Below are 21,410 nucleotides of genomic sequence, written 5' to 3'. Positions count from 1 at the left end.
TCCTCTCCAAGTTACTTTTGGTCATGCTGTTTTATTATGCTAACTAAGCCTGCCCTCCATCTTCGTGAGCTGGCTTTCTGAGTAGCCCGGGCTGACTGGGGATTCATGATTAGCTGCCTTAGCTCCAGAATGCTGAAGATATAGGCATGGCCTCCACAATCAAATGATCTCTTTAAGAACACTGTCAGTGTGGGAACACATGACTTTAATCACAGCACTCTGGAGGAAGGGTTTAAGGTGAGTCTAGTCTCAGCTCTTGGACGTCCAGGGCTACGCCGACACCACTGACCTATCCTGCCAGCTCCTAGTTAAGATTCTTAACGTGCAGACTACAGTGCAGACTAAAGCAGAAACAGCTTTTATTTTATATGCTTAAAAAAAAAGTGAGGTGCTGGGGAATAAATCCAGGGCTCCGACACACTGCGAAACTGCTCCGTCACTGACATGCCTCTGCTCTGTTTTAAACTTCCTAAACACATACATCACTTTTGAAATTACATGTCAGCATCCCTTAAAAGTGACGTTATTTCCTACTGAGAACCATAGTACTTGCGGGAACACCTCACCTAGCGCAGGGCAGAAGTGACCGAGGCCCCACCCTCTTACTGCAGCAGCCCTGAGTAACTGATGTCCTCACATCAGAACCATGGTGCTGTCTGAATTAAACCCATGCCAATTGCTTTTCTGCTTGGATTAATTAACATGTCAGCGTGAGGTCCGCCTAACATCTTAAAGAATGTAACAGAGTGGGCTGGAGAGATGGCTCAGCGGTAACCAGCACTGACTGCTCTTCCAGAGGTTCTGAGTTCAAATCCCAGCAACCACATGGCAGCTCACATCCACCTGCGAAGAGATCTGACGCCCTCTTCTGGTACATCTGAAGACAGCAACAGCGACCGTGTACTCACATATATAAAGTAAAAATAAAGTCTTAAAAAAAAGAGTGCTTACTGCTCTTTGAAAAAAAAGAATGTAACGGAGCATAAACGTGCCATTTCTACCAGCTGTGTGCCTCAGCGGCCAGGCTCTGGGAAGGAAGACAGAGCTTTAGCAAACCTAAAGGTGCTTGCGCGTCTTCCTGTGGCATGCCCATGATGGGTCTGGAGTCAGCTACAGCCAGGTGGGACTTACGAGAAGTTGAGCATCGGCTGCCCCACGTGGGAGATGTGGACCTCCTCCAGGTACTGGAAGGGCTGCAGTGTCGGGAAGGAACCAGCTCCCGGCGGGTCTGACAGCCAGGTACCCAGCATCCAGGACAGCGGCTCCACCGCTGGATTCAGCTTGGGCGGCTCTGAAAATGAAAGGATGGAACAGTAAATGACCCCCTTCCTCCAGGCCAGGTGACCTCGGCAGCCTTTGGGTGGAGGCCCGCACGCTGCTGGAAGGGGCTTTTGCCACAACAGCCACACACCCGTCAGCTGACCTCCTCAGGCACCGAGCACACCCCTGGTATATAGACATGCATACATGTATGCAGGTAAAACATTTTCACATAAAATATATAAATGTAACAAAGTTTTAATGTATTATTTTTTACATAAATAGTTGTGAGTCTATGTGAGTGTAAGAGAACAGGCAGACCAAGCTCCTGTCTCCTCCTCTACCCTCAGGGTACTGAGTTAGCCTCCACACCTTAGTCGAAGCCTCTACGTCAAGGGGCAGGGGTTAGCGAGAAAACGCTCCAGTGGGGTTTGTGATCTCAAACTATTCTAAAACAGCATAGGGAAGTCAGTCATTTTGAGCAAGACAGGGCAGTCTGCTGCCTCAATGTCATGATCTCCAACAACGCCTAAGCCCTTTGGTGTGGGACAGTACCGGTGCCCTACTCAGTTTGTGTGCCTATAAGCTTGCATGTGTCTCTCACGCACAGGTATGCACGTCCTGTGAGGTCTTGTGAGGTCCTGTGTCCGAAGTCAGCGAGCGGTGTCTTCTCCATTCTCTTCCCCTTTCCTTTTGTTCCCCTGCAGGCAGGATAAGGATGATCTAGGCTGCCCCCTAGGGTGGGAGGCTTGCAACAACAGGCAAGCAGTCTCCTGATGGGTGCACTCAGGACAGGGCGAGGCAGTGTAGGTGGCTTGGCTTCCCAGGGAGGCGGCAAGTACCCTCTCAAGGGCTGGAATGCAGCCCTGCACGTGTGTTCATGACCCACACCTGGCTCTAGTCACATCCTCCACACTAAGGAAGTCTCAGATCCACGGGGCCTCTTCCGACCCCCAGTGTCCTCCGCAGCCCCTCCCCTCCTGGGGTTCTTCTGTCTGAGCCATTCCTGACATGTTCCTCTAGCAGAAACAAGCCCAGGCCCTGCTAAAATTCTGTCTTCACCCTGCTTCCCAGCCAGTGAGAGCAGGGGAGGACGGTCCTCAAATGTCAGATGAGAGACAGACCAGAAAGGGAGGGCAGAGAAAGAAGGAACAAACAAGACAGGGAGAGGCTGCACTGGTCCTGTTCGCTCTTCCTGCACCCATCTGAGGACCATTCTGGGATGTGTCACTTCGGTCTCTCCCAGGAATTAGAGGAATTACAAAGGTGAGGGTGCCTGGCGCGAAGCAAGGCACCCTGAGGTGGATCCCTGGAACCTACGGAGTGTGAGGAGAGAGCTGACGCCCGCAATGGCTGTGTTGGATCTGGACTCAGGTCCTCTGCGAGAGCAGTACGCGCTTCTAACCACTAAGCCATCCCTTTGGTCCTTAGTTCTGCTTTTTGAGTCAAGTCTTACTATGTGACTCCGGCTGACCACGAGACACTCCTGCTCACCTTCCAGAGTCCCAGGGACGAGCTTCCAAGCCCTCTGGCTACTATACCCTTAAAACTCAAGGCTGTTGCCCGTGCAGACCAGTCTCCATAAACACAAAAGACCAAATGGTGAGGTGTGGGAGAGCCTCACTCAGGGAAGAAGAAAGACGAAGTAACCCCAGAGAGGTATCAATAAGAATGTTCTCCGGGGTATTAGGCATTTGAACTCTTGGTCCCTGTTGGGGGCAGCCGCTGTCTGGGAAGGTTTAGGAGGGATGGCTCGCTGGAAGAAAGATCTGACTGGGGCACACTCGCCGGTCACCATGCCTGCCACCTCCTGCCATATCTTATCCTCTGGAATCATAAGCTCAAATAAACTCTTTCTTCTGTATGTTGCTGTACTTGTGGTGTTCTCTCACAACAATGGAAAGATAACAAATACAACCAGCCAGCAGCGGAAAGGATATAGAAGTGAAGACATACAGGCAGTGGGGGAGAGGCCCTTCACTGGAAGACACGCTGGAGTTTCCAACACAGACGGGAACAGAGCACACACAAGACCCAGGATTTGAAACAACACTACAAAACAAAACAAACATACCACCTCCAAGTTCAAACTATAGGACACAATAATGTACATAAATTAAAAAAATATTTTTTTAAAGGTAGGCACAGAGCAGGACCCAGCAATAGCTCCCCCCAGGGACAGGCCCAACAGACATTAAGTACCCACCAAAGTCAGACCTAACTCTCTGCAGCAGCAGACTGTTCACGACAGCCACAGGCAGACTCACATGCAATGCCTGCTGAGTGAGCTGCAGCACAGCATGTCCAGATGAGGAACATTATTCAATCATAAAAGCAAACCATTTCCTACTCTACCACAAGAGGTGAGCCCGCGGGAGAGAGGTCCGACCAAGAGCAGGGATTACCTGGTTGCTCTTGTGAAATGTTCAGGGTTCCCAGTGCACAGAGGGAAGCAAGTCAGCGCTTCTCCACAGTGGAAGTCACAGGGCTAGCAGACAAGCCCTGTGGGAAGGAGCACAGGTGGGATCTCGAAAAATATCTGGAAAAATAATTTCCACTTCCCAGAACGAAAAACTACCAGTCACTTAGTGAGATGTATTTTGGATAATGATGTCAAATAACATAACTGTTACAATAAGTTATGCTAGTTTCCTCTACCTTCTTAAAGCAGTTATTAAAGAGGTTAAGATAGGGCTGGAGAGATGGATGGTTCAGTGGAGACCTAAGAGCCCAGGGCATTATGTTGGGACTCCTCAGATCCACTGTTGCAATATGGCTAACTTTAGTATTTCAGTAAGTCAAGACACTGATTTGGGGATATGACAGCTGACTGAAACAGATTCCAGAAAACAACTAGTGCTACAGGAATTATCCCACTGAGGAAGTACTTACTCTGTTACACAGCTCAACAAAGACCTCGGGGAGCCAGACAGCAGATCCTGACATTAAATACCTGTGAGAGCTGGGCGGGCACCGGACGGTACAAACCCAGGACAGGAAATGTGCTTCTGCAAAGCTTGGTTGGGTTGAACCAAAGCTTCAGAGCCAGGTTTTGTGTAGACCTTCTTTCCTCTCCATCCCAGGTGCAGGGGCCAGAGAGCCTTACTGTTAAGAGCCTATTCTCACGGTTCTCCCAGAGGATGTAGGTTTCATTTCAGTGCCTCAGAACTGTCTATGATTCCAGTTATAGGAATGATACCCTTGTCTGGGCTCTGCCGTCACTGCATGCATGTGTTTTACAAACATGTGTAGACAAAAGACCCATCACACATAAAATAAAAACTAGTTTTTTGGTTAATAATTTAAATTCATTTTGATTAAATGGAAAAAAAAGGTTATCACAAAGGGACAGATAGGAAGAGCCTGCAGAGGGGAGGCTGTGGAGAACGTGCTATGAAGGAACGGGTGTTCCGTAGAGAACAGGGACACAGATGTTGAGGGGTCTGAGGACCACATGGCTAAGACTAGGCAGTGGCAGAGTACAACCAGGCTGCATACTGCTTGGCATACTGGCCTGGGGGTCTGAGGTAGGGCCAGGCATGCCTGCTGCCCAGAGGCACCATGTCCTTTTATCCTTTCAGTGACACTGCAGTTTGTCCCTTCTGTGCTGAGGGGAATCAAACATGGCCAGGATCAAGTGGGCTCTTGTCTCTTAGGAGCTGTGGGGGCCTGGACAGGGCAATGGTCAGAGAAGGATGAGGATAAACTGCAAGTTGCCAATCTGGGGCTGAATTAAGGACAGAATTATGAGAACCGGAAGAGGGGAAGGCATGAGGTGATACCAGGCAGTAAACAGTGGAGGGCTCCCACGATAGGACACAAAAGGGAAGGAAGGTGATGGTCAGTGGGGCAGAGAAAAGATGTCTGGGTCCCAGGGCAGGAATGGAGAGTAGCCTCGGGCGTCTACAGTCAGCAGGGTGGCCTGCTCCGCAGCTGGGCACCATGGCATGGGCTGGGCATCTACCTCAGAACGAGGCAGGAAAGACTGCTGAACGCTCCAGCTTACTGCCTTGCCCAGGTTCTGGCTAAAGTCCTAAGGGACTGCTTACTAGCAGGTGCCTGGGAATCACGACCTGGGAAAACGCACTTAGGCTGTGGCAGGCACTTTATATACAGGAGTTCAGCCGGTCCTTCTGGAGGAAGACCTGCACACCCAGGCACCACCAATCCTGTGACATGCGAGGTTCATGCGTTGTCCTGTGACACTTGGCAAGTGAAAGGAAACACAGGACCACAAGGTTCTCTGATAGTGACTAGGAGGTACATGATTGGAAACAGGGCGTGGCATACCTTTGTGACTGCACATCAGGATGCTCAGTGCCCAGGTCCATGGCACAGTGCAGTGTAGACACTCTGGAAAGCGGCATCTATCTAAGCTCTGGGCTCCCCTGCCCCACAACCCACTCCTTAAAGGATGCCAATCAGACTCGTGAGAGCAGGTGGGCACTGAACAATCGGTGTGCCCACCCTGGCAGTAAACGTGGCGCACCCTGAATGGGCTAGTTCCTTCCCTCTGCTCTTCCACTAACCCAGACCCTGCCTGCAGCTACTGCCTTCACTGACGTGCGTGCGTGCAGGGCAGCAGAAAGACGTCTGTACCCAGACAGCCAGTCACGGAGCCTACGTGAGCTGAAATCCATCTGACTAGAGCATCAAGAGCTTTGTGTTTCACTTATAGAAATTCAACTCATTAGGAGAAAAACAAAACAAAAAGTTTAAGGATCTAGCCTATCTGTAGCTTTCAATCTCTTCATAAAAACTAGACAGGCTTTTCTATGAATTTTCCTTTGATGTAATCTTCTGTATAACACTGAAAACAAGCTTACCCATCCCTAGGTTTCCTGAACTCCGACACACTCCGTCAAGGTTCCTCAAGGTTAGTTTCTGCCAATTGACGGGAAATGTGTGCACCTGGCTGTTAAGGCATTGCAGGAAATGAATGCCAATCCAAAGAGAGCATTCTGGGAATTGTAGTCTACTACAAAAGACTAAGCCTCAGAAGAATGTAGACGTCAATGACAGCCTGGGAGGAAAACTTTCACAGAACTTTAGAGAAGAGTTGGAAACTGAGCTGCATCTTACAGTCAGGATCAGGCCACAGAGTTAGCTGTGCCATCCCTACAGGGAATGAACTCACTAAATCAGAATCAGCACGACAGGCATAGAACCCAAGCTGGTTCTTCAGAACATCTGCCGGGAGCTCCGGCTCCTTATACACCCTCTGTCCTCCAGGCTGCAGTACTCCTCAGCTTAGCTCTAAACGGGAGCTTTCAGGGTCCAGGGGCCTAGTGAGAGGACATGGGAGGATGGATACACTGTCTGGGACCTGGGGACAAAACTGTTCATGATATCATGGCTCTGTTGACAGTAACAGTGCTGTGTCAAGCAGAGAAAACGACACTAATCATACATAACTACAAAGTTAAAAAACGAAAACCAAAACATACAGCAAAAGCCGGCTGTTGGTAGCACCGAGGGGGCACAGGGTAGCACGAGGCACGGGGCCTGGTCCTACTAACATCAACATGACAGCGAGGTCCAACTAGCCATTCACAATGGAAAGGAGCACACAGGAACACAGGAAGGCCAGGGATGAACGGAAAACAGAACTAACTCCTACAGAATTCAACAAGACATGTAAAACAAGCTCTAATATTGTTCTGCAAAGATTATGTTTGATTAGCTAGCTAGTTAAGTCCACTGAGACTATTATGACAGGCTCTAATAATTTTTTTTTTTTGTCAAGTTGACACATGCTAAAGTAATCTGGGAAGAAAAACCTCAGTCTCTTAAGATGAGAAAAAGCCACTGTCAGAATGCCTGTAAGTAAGTCTATAGGGTATTTTCTTGATTAATTATGGGGAGGGCCAAGCTATCCCTGGGGCAGTGCTATCCCTGGGCAAGTAGTCCTGGATGGTGCTGGGTGGTGGCGCACACCTTTAATCCCAGCACTTGGGAGGCAGAGGCAGGCAGATTTCTGAGTTCGAGGCCAGCCTGGTCTACAGAGTGAGTTTCAGGACAGCCAGGGCTACACAGAGAAACCCTGTCTGGAAAAAAACAAAAGTAGTCCTGGATGGTATAAGAAAGCAGCTGAGCAACCATGGTGCGAGCCAGTAAGCAGAATTCCTCCATGGCCTCTGCTTCAGATCCTGAAAGTTGAAATAAATCCCTTCCTCTCCGTGCTCCGAGGAGCACGACCGTGGTGGTGTTGATCACAGCAGCAGAAACCTAAGACACACAGTAAGTAACTGAAGGCCACAGCCTGCTCACGCATTAGCAGTGAACACTACCGCCATGGGGACTTCTAGCGCCCACTCGAAGAAGCTCTAAATGGCTCTAGTGTGGTGGCATATACCTATAATCCCAACATGAGGAAGACGTGCAAGAGCACACTGGGAGCACCAGCCGGCCAGAATTACATTAGTAAGAACCTGTTTAGAAATGAGGTGTGAGGTGTGTGTGTGTGTGTGTGTGTGTGCTTGGTGGCACACGCCTTTAATCTCTGCACTCAGAGGCAGAGGCAGGTGGATCTCTGTGAGTTCAAGACCAGCCTGGACTATGTTGTACATTTCAGGAGAGTCAGGGCTATGTAGAGAGGTCCTGTTTCAACAAACCACCACCACCATCAACAACAACAAAAAACCCCACAAAACCAACCAAAAACAAAATAAAAAAAAAAACCTATATAACAACAACAACAACAACAGTAATAATAATAAGAGGTTGGGAGAGAAATGGGGTAGAAGTGAGAACTATTGATCATATTTCAATCTTAAAAGAAATACAGAAGAAACAAAAAAAGTCAACATAATTAGTATGACAAGCCCACTGACAGCTCCCCTAATACAGAATTACAGCTCAGATCAATGCTCTTGGAGCAGAAACTACAAGAGGCACTGGTTGGCAGGAAGCTCGTGTGACTCGCATGAACTGTAGGAGGGGCAAGCCTGAGCACCTGCTAGGGGCTACAGTGTTGAGTTCCTCACCCGTATTTCCAAGGACGCCTACTACATTGCCTCCAGGGAGCTTCTGAGTTCACACCATGAAAAGTAAAGGGGAAAACAATCACTTCGTGTCTCTGACAGGGTGTGTCGGGGGCTGGTTCTGATGCTTTAATCGGGAATCTGCATGTCCAAACGCTGAAGGTCCTTGTCCCCAGTTGGTTTTTGATTAATCAATAAAGATGCCAGTGACCAATGGCTGAGCAAAGGGAGGCGGGGCAGGACACCCTTAGATTTGCCTGGGCTAGGACTTGAGGGAGAGAGGAGACAGAAGATCACCATGATATGGTGGGAGGTGGATCAGATTTAGAGCTGCAGGAGAGAAAGCCATAGAACCCAGTAAGAACTGGGGGAAGTGGCCTGGGGTCGCAGGTGGAGGAATAGAACTGAGCAGCCTCTGAGGTAGCTGTGGCATTTTAAAATTAACTGGTGTGAATGTGTGTCTTTCATTCTCAGATCCAAAGAGTCCCTGGGTGGTGGCTGGAAGCACTTGCCCCACCCGCCCGCCCGGAGCCCTGCTACAAGGGTGGCTATTGAACACTATGCAGGCCGACTTCCCAGGGACGCAGCTGGGGAAGGACATTTATTTCATGTTCCCGACCCTTTCATTTCACTTAAGGGGGTTTATTAAAAACGTAAGACATACCTGTGAAGGTCACAGCTGAGACACACAGGTCACTCACTCTAAGGCCGACACCAGCCTGTGCGTACAGGTGACCTCCCTGTCTACACCTGCTATCAAGCCACAAGGCCCCATAACTAGAACAGTGCCAGTGGCATTGGCGTGCTCAAGGTTTTGAGGAAATCAAAGAGAAAGGCAGACATGTACAGAGAACCTCCAGCCACCACAGAAATGAAGAACTGTCCAGCTCTTAGCCCCTCGAGATGGGAACCCATGTTGATCACCTCAGTTTCTGCCGTATGATACAGCGCGCCTACCTCGCAGAGTTAAGCAGATACTCTAGGAGGACACTATGGTTCTTGTCCTGCACCAGCCCAGATGACCAGGTCAAAAATTAAGAGTCACCCATGCTGCCTTTTGTCCCATACCATAAAAGAGAGGGGTATGTAGTGATAATTCTGGAACTTTATTTTCTTTAAAAAATACAGGAATATAAAAATGTTTTTGTTAGGCTGGGAGTGGTGGCACACGCCTGTAATCCCAGCACTTGGGAGGCAGAGGCAGGCAGATTTCTGAGTTCGAGGCCAGCCTGGTCTACAGAGTGAGTTCCAGGACAGCCAGGGCTACACAGAGAAACCCTGTCTCAAAAAACAACCAACCAACCAAACAAACAAAAAGGTTTTGTTTTAATCCCAGGTGTGGGGATATGGGACTGCTTCAAAGCAGCTGACCATGATTTGCCTTGCGCTCTAGCAGAGGCGTGGTTTTGCCAGCTGAAGACAGTTTCTGTGATTGTGTGACATTTGGAGTTCTGGGAACTTTTCAGAGGGTCTATAAATGCTAGAGCCCCGTAAGTCAGTGGTGGGTGCTTTGATGTGGCTTGTTAGTAGTTGTGCTCAAAGAAGAAACAAGAGAGAAATCAGAGTCAAGGATCTCTCTCTCTCTTTCTCTCCCCCCCCCACCTTCTCTCTCTCCTACCTAGTGATGGGGTTAAAACCCAGGCAATAAAGGGTAGGAAAAAGGAGAACCCACAAGCAGCAAGGACTAATTACAGGGCTACTCTTCTTCCCTCGGGAGCCCTCTGCACCCCCAACACATGATGCCGGACGGTGACAGCTGGTATGGGTGAGCCCACAGCAGTGAGGACTCAGACTTCCTTTCCCTCACTTCTTTCCCAGCCCTGGCTTTCTCCACCACATTCTGAGTGGGAGAGCAAACCAGGTAGCGGTTTTCACTCCCTCTAGGACAGTGAGTTCCCTGTCCCTTGTAGCTGATTTGTGGCCAATTTCAGTTTGTGAGATTCCAGCTCTTCCAGATCATTCTTGCCTGACTAACTAGGTTTAGCTTTGGCATTTTATCTCCAAGGACTGGAAAGTCATCTCCTCACTTGGAAATGTTTAGGAGTCTGGAGTAAGGCTGGGTCTCACAGGACATATGGAAGAAGGTCCAGTTCACAGAAGTGTGCTCTCAGGGTAAACCCTGTCCCTCCAGTCAGAGTCTTGTGTTCTCTATCTCTTCCCAACCACTCCCGGAGAGTAATTTCAAAAACTAGGTAAGTTTGATCCTCAGACTCTCGAAAAGGAAAACTAAACTAACCTATTTTCCTCTATAACAAAATTTGGCCACTCCTAGACTAAGGATGCTAGCCACTTTGTATTCTTCAATTAGATCTCTTTTGCCATAGTTTAGGACTCAGGTTCTTTATACCTAAGCCCTCAAGGCCTGGTTACAGAATCCTCAAATCTGAGAGGATGTCTCATCTGTCTCACCAGACAGAGATAACTATTGAGACAGGGTTTCTCTGTAACAAGCCTGGCTGTGTTGGAACTCATTTTGTACACCAGGCCTGCTCTGCCTCCCCAGTGCTCGGAAAGGTGTGGGCCACCATGCCAGGCGCACCAGACTCTTTCACACGAGCCTTGCTCCATCTCTGGCTTCTCAACCACCAGCCGCCCTCTGCCGAAATGAAGCCCACTAGGCTCTTACCCTAGAAAAGTCAAGGTGGGGAATCTCCTGTCTCTTGCTAGCCTGTCTCCTGCTTATCTCTCTTCCTTATTTCTCCTCCTCCCTCCCTTCTGTATGGTAGCAGAGCTCCATCTACATTCTCTCCATGATGAAACTTCATATACAGGGAACCTGGATCAACTCTACTAGCACCAAGCAGCCCATTTCTTTAAGTCTAGATAAGAAGTTTCACTCTGACCTCGCTGCCTTCCCGTGTCCTCTCAATGTTTAAGTTCACCTGTGTCTCTGCTAAGGGTGTGCTCTGCAGTCCTGTTATGTGTTCTCTCCTCCTGCCTCTCCCCCCTTGTGGAAATTGGGTCTCTCGTAGCCCAGGCTGACCTCAAACTCAATACATAGATGACCTTGAACTTCTGATCCTCCTGCCTCCACCTCAGAAGTTACAGACCATGTGTCACCAGGACCTCACTCATCTATTCAGTGCTTCAGGAACTCTAGGCAAACCTTTACTCCATCCCGGTCTGAGTTTCTGTGAGTGTTCACATTTCAGGTATTTGCTTTTCCTGGCCCAGCGTTTGCCTGAGTCTATCATCTGGTGTATACTTGTTATGCTCCTTCAGATACACGGATTCCAGGTGTTTATCAGACAAAGTCCCCACTGACAGGACCGAATCCAAGCTGTAAATACAAAGAATCCACAGAAGCTCAGTCCTAACTCCTTTAATTTGTAAGGTGTGGACAGGACTCTAGGGCTGGAGAGTTGACTCAACAGTTAAGAGCACTTGCTGCCTTGTGTAGGACCTGGGTTTGGCTTCCAGCACCCACATGGTGTTTCACAACCATTCACCACGGTTCCAGGATACCCTACCCCTCTTCTGTCCTCTGAGGGTGATGAACACACACACACACACACACACACACACACACACGCAAAGCACTCATACACATGAAACAACCATATCGAAAGAATTAGTTACGTCTGTGAGAATAAAATGGTTAATTTCACACTATAAAAACAATGCCTCTGGGTAATTTAGGTTAGATATTCTAAAAATTTAGCCAGTAACAACATATTGTACTACCATATTCTAGCAAGATCTTGTTTGTAAAAAACAAGTGATCAGGTGTGGCCTATGTGTAGGCATTTACTGCTTCAAAAGAAAAGCCTAAATTCTTTGGATTTTTATAAAGAAAAGCTTACAGATAAACAGAATAAACTCTGTGGGAACAGTGAGATGGCTCAGTGAGTAGAGGCTAGCTGCCTAGCCTGGGAACCTGAGCTCAATCCCTGGGACCCGCATGGTAAAAAGAGAGAATAAATTCCTTTGAGTTGTCCTTAGACTGATTGCCACATGTGCGCACACACATGCATTTAAAAAGAAGTGTAATAATAATAAATATTTTAAAAGAAGACTTGTAATGTCTTTTTTAAAAAAGATCTATTTATTAATATATGTAAGTACACTGTAGCTGTCTTCAGACACCCAGAAGAGGGGGTCAGATCTCATTACAGATGGTTGTGAGCCGCCACGTGGTTGCTGGGATTTGAACTCAGGACCTCTGGAAGAGCAGTCAGTGCTCTTAACCGCTAAGCCATCTCTCCAGCCCACTTGTAATGTCTTATACAAACAATTAGCACCTAATTTGTCTTAGGGAAGACAAGTGATGTTATACGATTTCCACAATTCCCGACCCAACAAGCCAGGGAGCTGTCCTCCTCATGTCTGTTCAAACAGAGCCACACACAGCCAGAGACAGAGCCAGGTCACGTCTTGGAACTGCTCTAGAACTCACCGTTTACCCCTCAGGGAGCTATTCTCTCTCTGACAATTCACCAACTTTGTTTCTGTCCATAGTATACATTCTTTATTAAAATTCATAATTGACTCTGGTCTGGTGAAAACTTTTATGCCATTCCTTGGGCCCATTCCTTCTAGCACCACACCTAATAGCATCGTATATTAGAAATGAAACGCAGACTCTGGCACAGTGGGCAGGTAAAAGTGCCTGCCACCAAGGCTGGTGACTGAGTGTGATCCCCGGGACTGAATGACTCCTGCAGGTTGTTCTCTGACTTACTTTCATGTGTGTGACGTGCTCTACACACACACACACACACACACACACACACACACACACACGCACAGGGAGGGGGACTTTTTGAGATAGCGTTTCCTCATCTGTCTTAGAACTCCTTCCATAGACCAGGCTGGCCTCAACCTCACAGAGATCCTGCTTCTACCCCATGCGTGCTGGGATTAAAGGTGTGCACCATTACTGCCCAGCTACAATTATAACAATAAAAAAAGCATTTGTAATTCTGAAGCCACTGAAATCACTCTTCAGAGGCAAGGAAGAAAGCATTTTCAAGCAAAAATTGGGAAATGTATTCCAAATAGACCTTTAGGTTAGACACTCAAACCCAAATAAAAAGAAATAATGTAGCTAGGCAGTGGTGGCACATGCCTTTAATCCCAGCACTTGGGAGGCAGAAGCAGGTGGATTTCTGAGTTTGAGGCCAGCCTGGTTTACAGAGTGAGTTCCAGGACAGCCAGGGCTACACCGAGAAACCCTGCCTCGAAAAACCAAAAAAAAAAAAAAAAAAGTAATTATGTTAGAAGTGTGTGGAGGCAAGATGGAGTCTCTTCTCTTTCTGCCATGATTAGGAATTAACCCAGGGCTATGATTTTCTTAATTTTTCTTTTCTTCCTTCTTGAGACAAGGTCATACTTCAGAGGATCAGGGAGAATATCAAATTCAAGGTTAGTCTAAACTGAATAGGAAACTCAAAGAAGAGCTGAGCGGTGGTGGTGCACGCCTGTGATTCCAGCACCTGGGAGGCAGAGGCAGAAGGATTTCTGAGTTCAGGCCAGCCTGGTCTACAGAGTGAGCTCCAGGACAGCCAGGGCTACACACACACACACACACACACACACACACACACACACACACAGAAACACAAAGAAAATAAGAAGTGTCATGCTAACACTTAAAAAAGAAAAAAGCTAAAGAGGGCAGTGGTGGTGTGAGCCTTTGACCACTTAGGGGACAGGGCAGGCCATCTCTGAGTTAGAGGCCAGCTTGGTCTCTGAGTTCCAGGGCAACCAGGACTACACAGAAAAACTGTCTTGAAAACAAACAGAGCCGGGCGGTGGTGGTGCATGCCTGTAATCCCAGCACTTGGGAGGCAGAGGCAGGTGGATTTCTGAGTTCGAGGCCAGCCTGGTCTACAGAGTGAGTTCCAGGACAGTCAGGGCTATACAGAGAAACTCTGTCTCGGAAAAAAACCCAAATCCAAACAAACAAACAAACAAACAAACAAAAAAACAAACAAACCCTATCAGGATATTATATAATAAAGTTTCAACTCAAAAGTGAAGGAACCAGTCTTTAAGGTGAGTGTCCTTAGTAACAGAACATTGAAATTTATGAGACAGGACTGTTGGAGAAGCAGATAAACTCCTAGAGAAAAAGACAGCTGTGACCCCTGCCAGAAAAGGGCAGACCCAACGATTTAAAAATGTAATCATTGATGCAGGGCCATAATCAGCATCTAAGACTGCTCTGTCCAACAACAAACTGCATGGAGTTCTGAAGTTCACACGGAACAGTAACCAAAAAAGATCACCTTCTGAGCCACAAAACACAACAAACCTAAATGTCCCAAGGTCAGGGGTGGTGCAGGGCCCCTCCCCTCCAGTATGCCAAGTTCTCATCAGTACCTGCGCGTATTTGCCGCCCGCCCGGCTCGAGAGCCTCACTGCACAGGCACTGATGACCAAATCATTGGTGGTTGCTGATTAACGCAGTCTCCAGCCAGGGAGGCCCAGCCCTCCCTTCGCACCGCTGGCTTGGTGGTGACCCGCCTTACTTGTGGAGAAACCACATTGGCACACACTCAGCTATGACTCAACAGGCTCATTAACTGAAGCTGCTGTTCTCATGGCTAACACACATTACAAAGGTTTCAGGGGCTCTGCGCGCATGCTTATTATATCGGGAAGGAGAAGCCTTTTCTGAGCTAAGGACCAACACACGTACACTGCTTTTCAATGTCACCCTGGAGTCCCTGCGAGGACAACAGGAGAAAAAGCCATAACACACAGAGTAGGAAGGAGAAATAAAGACATGGAGTGGGAAGCAAAAAGTAGTGCCCTTGTCTATCAATGATATAAAATAAAACTGCAGGAAACTCAGGGAATCTACAAAAAACTTGTGAAACTAATGTGCAGTTATAGCAAGAATTTAGAATACAGTGCTAACAGATAAAAATTATTCACTTTCCTATGTGCTATCATCATAAGCAACTGGAATTTTTATAATTAAACCTATAATAAAATTCATATCTGCATCAAAAGGGACTATTTAGGTATAAATCTAATGTAATGCACATACATGACACACGTATGCATGAATTTTACCATTTATTTATTTAGTGTGCACATGTGTATGTGTGGGCATCTGTGTGCCAAAGTGTGCCGTTGGAAGTCTGGTTTCTCCATTCCACCTAGTGGTTCCTGGGGACTAAACTCAGGCCATCTCCCTCGGCATCAAGCCCCTTTACCTGCTCAGCCATGTTAACTTTCATAAAAATGTGTGTAAGTTGTGAGGGAAAGGGCCAAACTGGGTAAATGATAATGTATCACCTAAGGAAGTGAAAAGGTCTTATGAAGAACCAGTATTGTTAAACTGGGCATGTCAAAGTGTCATCAGATATTCTGGAGACAGTGACAATGTGATTCTAAGTCTGTGGAAGGTGAAGGGTCCACAGGGGTTACCACCACACTGAGTGGAGCAGGAAGAGCGGTCCACTTCCAAGTCTTACTAAAGGTAGAAAAATTATCTCAATTTGGGACCCCAGACCCAAATGTAAAATACAAAGCTATAAAACTCCCTGAAACAACACAGGGAGACTCTCAGTAACCTTGATTTAGCTAAGAGCTTTTAGAAGTGATCCCCAGAGCCTGGCCTGCATAGGAAGAAACTGATAAGAAAGAAAGAGCAGGGCCGCGCGGCCCACTCAGCTCAGATAAGGAAAGAGAACTCCCTTGGGGGAGCTGAGAATAGAAAATAAAACATAAAAAACAAAATAGACTGAATTAAAAACCAAAGTGACAATTCTGAGAACCTGTCCTTTTAATAGACTGGCCTAAAAGTCCAGGCACCTGCCAGCACCAGCATGGCCTACCATGACAGCGCTACATGGCTTACGCTACAACTGCGGCCTACCTTTGACTGACCACTTTATACTTGCAAAGTCAGCACTTAAAAAAAAAAAAGATTTATTTATTATATGTAAGTACACTGTAGCTGTCTTCAGACGCACCAAAAGAGGGCGTCAGATCTCGTTATGGATGGTTGTGAGCCACCATGTGGGTGCTGGGATTTGAACTCAGGACCTCTGGAAGAGCACTCAGTGCTCTTAACTGCTGAGCCATCTCTCCAGCCCGTAAAATCAGCACTTAACAGACAGTTCATGCCTGGACCCTGACCTCCAAAGAAAGGGGACAAAATAGTCCTTGGCAAACCCCTACCACAGTAGTGGAACTGGAGACAGAGAACACTGCCAGGCCAAAAGGGTAGAATTTCCAGTCACCATCTCATACATACTTCTGAGACAAAATGAAGGGTAGGGGATATGGAACATTTACCCCACTTTCCTGGCAGGCTATGCATGGTGGCTCACAAATGTTTGTCACTCCAGGTGATCCGATAACCTCTTTGGCCCTTGTAGGCATTAGGCACGCACAGACATGCAAGCAGGCAAAATCACTATACACACAAAATAAATTAAAAAATAAAATTGAAACTATCCGTGGCTGGGAATACTGTGGGGGCAGCACGTGTGTGGCACAGGCAAAGCCAGAAGTTCAGTCACGAGCACAATTAATCAGCCAACAAGATCAAGCCTTTGCTCTGCCAAAGCCTGCTGTTAAGGAAACAGGCAGATCAGACTGGGAGAAGGTCTATCTTTGTAAAACGCATAATTCATGAAAGACATAACTGAATCACACAAGGAACTTATAAAACTCAACAAAAAGGGAAGGAGCAACTTAATAAAATGGGCTGGGGGGGGGGCTGGAGGGATAGCTCAGTGGTTAAGAGCATGGTTAAGAGAGTGGTTAAGGCCACTGTTCCCAGAGGTCCTGAGTCCAATTCCCAGCAACCACATGGTGGTTCATGACCATCTATAATGGGATCTGGCGCCCTCTTCTGGCCTGCAGGTGTACACACAGATAGAGCACTCATAAATGCCTAAATCTTGAAGGAGTTGGAAATCTGTCAGCCAGTAAAGCGCTTGCTTTGAAAGCATGAGAACCAGAGTTTGATGGCCAGAACCTACATAAAAACAAGACCAGCCAAACACACACAGAACTAAGAAAAGGATGCTGACTAAATATTTCCTAACAGAGAGGAGATGAACAGGTCGACAATGAAATCAATCCTGTTCGACACTCTATGGGAGATAAGATCACATAGTAAAGACAATCTGGGCTGGACAGCTGAGTCAATGGTTAGGAGCACTTGGTGCTCTTGCTAAAGGACCATGGTTCAATTCCAAGCACCCATGTGGCAGCTCAGAACTATAAACCCAGTTCTCCGGGATCCCATGCCCTCTTCTGGCCTCACTGGAAACAAGCATATGCAGTCACGCAGGCAAAACCGTCATATCCATACAGTAGTAAAATAAACCTAAAAAACCCACGTGCAAGCCAGGCGTGTAATACGGCACTCACGAGGCAGGAGGTGTTGATGGTGTTGATCCTAGGGTATATAGCCTTACTCTGTGGCACAAACACAAAACCAAAGGCTGGTGAGGGCACTTGATGACCACCCTGAAGACCTGTTCAATTTCTCATATCTACAATCTCTGTTCCCTTAAAGGAGACCAGAGAGTCGCGTGGAAGCTCTCTTCAGTCAGCTAGTCTGGAGTATGCTGTATGGCAGGAACAAGAGAGATCTGCCTTAGTAACTAGGCAGATAGGGCTGGAGAGATGGCTCAGAGGTTAAGAGCACTGACTGCTCTTCCAGAGGTCCTGAGTTCAATTTCCAGCAACCACATGGTGGCTCACAACCATCTGTACTGGGATCCTATGCCCTCTTCTGATGTGTCTGAAGAGAGTGACAGTGTACTCACATACAAAAAATAGGTAAATAAATAAATAAATCTAAAACAAACAAACAATAATTAGGTAGACAGAGAGTAAATAATTAGGTCAACAGAGAGTATAGTAAGAGTCCTGAGAATGTGTGAGAGAACTGAGTTCTCCTCTGACCTCCATATTTGGGCCATGTGACACATATAAACAACCCCAAACACAGTAAATAAATGTAAAACAATAACACATGTAAACTATCAATGTATAAAAGAGAAAAACCATAAATGTTTGAAACAAGAATTAAATGATCAAACTAAGGGACATGATTGAAAGGTGCTTGATTTAGAGACAAGTATTCCACCAGGCGGTGGTGGCACACAGCTTTGATCCCAACACTTGGGGAGCAGAGGCAGGCGGATTTCTGAGTTCGAGGCCAGCCTAGTCTACAGAGTGAGTTCCAGGACAGACAGGGCTACCCAGAGAAACCCTGTCTCAAAAAAAAAAAAAAAAAAAAGACAAATATTCCATCAAGAGGGGTGGGGCATGGATAATTCAGGGGCCGATAAGTTGGTTCATTGAGTAAAATAGTTATATAAGCCTGAGTTCAGTCCCTGGGACCCACATAGAAATCTGGATTTAATAGTGCCCATCTGTAATCTTAGCATTTTTTTTTCTTTTTGTTTGGTTTTTAGAGACAGGGGTCTCAGTGTGAAGCCTTGGCTAGCCTGGAACTCAGAGATCCACCTGCCTCTACTTGCGGAGAGCTAGGATTAAGATTACCTGTCAATCTCAGCACCCTTAAAGGAGACCAGAGAGTCACGTGGAAGCTCTCTTCAGTCAGCTAGTCTAGGATATGCAGTACGGCAGGAACAAGAGAGATCTGCCTTAGTAACTCTAGGCAGACAGAGAATGACTCCCAGAAGCTGTCTTCTGATTTCCACACATGCACTGTGGCATGTGGGTGCCCCCCACCCCTCTCTCTCAATATAAAAAAAGTCTAACCTCTCTCACACAGAGAAGTCAAAGTAGGATGAGCAGTGGTAGTTGAGCAGGCCGTGAGAGAAAACATCATCTAACAAGTCACAGACACACACACATTCTGGCACCCAACTTGATGCCAGGGTCTGAGAGGCGAGAGGCACCTCTCAGAAGGAGAATCTGCTACACTTCTGACTGGCAGTAAAGCCTGTGGGCCCAGGCGCTCCACTTCCGGTAAACTGGCCACGAATAAGAGGACTGGCTAATGAGAGAAATGAATAAAGAGATGGACAGCCATCTTCAGACTCCATTGAAAACTAAATCGTGACCAAGGCAATCAATCCTTCTCTAGGGAAGGAACCCATCTGAGCAGATACCAGCCGGGCAAGAAGCCCGCGGCGGTGTGCAACAGGCCGGGGTCCACGGTGGGCGATCTCTCAGGAGTCCTCTCAGAACCTCCTGCTGTCCTCCAGACTCACAAGCCGGGCCTGGCCTCAACGACAGAGAAGGGACACAGGAAGAAGACTGCTTGACCCCTGTCCGCCATCCCATTCCCAGGCTGAGATCTCAACCTCATACTTGCCCAGGGCCTCGCAGGGTCCTCTCCTCTCCACTGGAAGACAGGCCTTCCCCCAGGGCCATGTCCCTTCAGGCTACTGTCTGCAGGCTTTCCCATCAAGGCCAACTGGCTTTAGAGACCACTGTCCCAGATCTTGCGTCACTGCTCAAGAGGGGCCGTCCTTCTCCTAGATGCTCTTTCCCCTCTAGGGCCCCACCCGGTACCTCTGACTACAGTAGTCCTTCCTCTTTCTCTCCTGAGGGCTCTTGGCACTGTTCCTCCGCAGCAGAGGGCAATCCTCTACAGCACTGAGAGGTGCTGTATAAACCAATGCATCCTTTTTCAGGACACCAAGACAGAACAAACAACAACTTCCACATTTGAAAACTGAGCTTTAGGTCAAAGGACCCACAAGGTAAGTGTGACAAGCTCCACCCCAGAAGTAAGAGGCCTCCAGGCCAGAAGAACCCTTCCTGCTCTGTAAGAAGGGGCAAGTCGGTAGTAGCTAACTGAAGTCTAACTGGCATCGGAGCAGATACAGAATAATTCCTTCAAATCAGACTGGAAAGGGTCTTTTAATTCAAGGGAAACAAAATAAAAACCGAAACCCCTGTCAATCACAAACTGGCCCACTGTCAAAGCTGCACTAGAACATGAACTTCAAGAAACAAAAATAAAAAAAAATTACCAGATACTGAGCATGGTGGCACACACCTCTGTGGGACACCAGCAAACCTCTGTATAACAAGGTATGGGGTAAGCAGTGAGAATCTTCTCAAAATCAAACAAAAAGAGGTGGAGATATGGCGAGGTGGCTAGGAGCCTTCAGGATAATGGTTCAGATCCCCATCCAATGCCCTTCTGGCCCTGCTGACACCAGCAGACAGGGATCCACGAGTAAAATAAATGAACTTAGCCAGGTGGTGGTGCAAGCCTTTAAAAAACAACCCAAAAGAATTAAAGCCAACCACAAAACACATAAGTCACTAGATATTCCCAAAAAGGACAAACTTGGATACTTACACAGTGGTGAATAAAGTAACCAGCAGAATATAATTTTAAAACTAAATATATAAAGGTTACTTGAAGATGTGAAAAAACAGGCAATACGAACCAAGACCCCAGATTGTCTGACCTAGGGATGCATTAGCTGATCAGCTATATACATTCACAAAAAGATGAATATAAATATACACATAGTTCTATTTTGTTTTTCCCTTTCTGGGACAGGGTCTCATGTAGCCCTGTATGGTCTTCAATCTTGAATTTCTTGCTTTGGAATCCTGAAGGGATGTGTACCACCACACCCAGAATTAAATATTTGTTTTTAAAACAAAGTAACAAACTGGGCGTGGTGGCTCAGACTTGCAACACAAAGGCTCTAAGGTCACAGCCTACGAGGAGAGCCGAGTTTGAGGTCTCCAAGCCAGAGAGCTGCAGTGTGATCGTCTACAAAACCAGACAGACACATTAACAACAAAACAAACAACTAAAAACAAAATTCCCAACTTACTGATAATGACAAGTAGATCAAAGTTCTTTATAAAACAACTTCCAAGTTATTAAAATTGATCTATAAAATTAAAAGATCTATGAACTTAAGGGGCAGAGAAGTAATATTCAGGGTGGGTTTGGTGGCCCAAGCCTCTCTTTCCAGCACTTGGAGGGGGGAGGGGAAGGCGGAGCATCAGCAGCTCAAGGCCAGACTTGGCTACATGGTAAGAGGGAGGGAGAAAGGGAAGAGGAAGGAGGGAAAGCCTTGAACTGGGAGCAGAGCAATTACCGAGGGGAGCCGAGGCTAAGGCAGAACAGAAAGTTGGAAGGAAGCCTGAGCAACAGGGAGACTGAGGCTCAAAGGACGAGGTCTTTAAAGGAGAGGAAGGTTTGCGGTGAAGGTGGTTTGTGGTGCTAGTGATCAGGAAAATGGA

The 21,410-nt window shown here is 47.2% G+C and overlaps 1 protein-coding gene across 1 annotated transcript in view; it reads right to left on the bottom strand.

Annotated features, from left to right (window-relative positions):
• The window catches only part of Thap4 (THAP domain containing 4), a 41,410-nt gene that overhangs the window by 14,235 nt on the left and 5,765 nt on the right, over window positions 1–21,410 (bottom strand). Inside the window, exon 3 of the mRNA XM_052192475.1 lies at window positions 1,132–1,291. Coding sequence (XP_052048435.1) covers window positions 1,132–1,291 — 160 coding nt within the window. The remainder of the gene's footprint in view (window positions 1–1,131; window positions 1,292–21,410) is intronic.

The sequence above is a fragment of the Apodemus sylvaticus genome, chromosome 9 (assembly GCF_947179515.1).
Source record: "Apodemus sylvaticus chromosome 9, mApoSyl1.1, whole genome shotgun sequence".
NCBI lineage: Eukaryota > Metazoa > Chordata > Mammalia > Rodentia > Muridae > Apodemus > Apodemus sylvaticus.
Note: the sequence above shows the minus strand (reverse complement) of the source record. Positions and strands in the feature narration are given on the sequence as shown.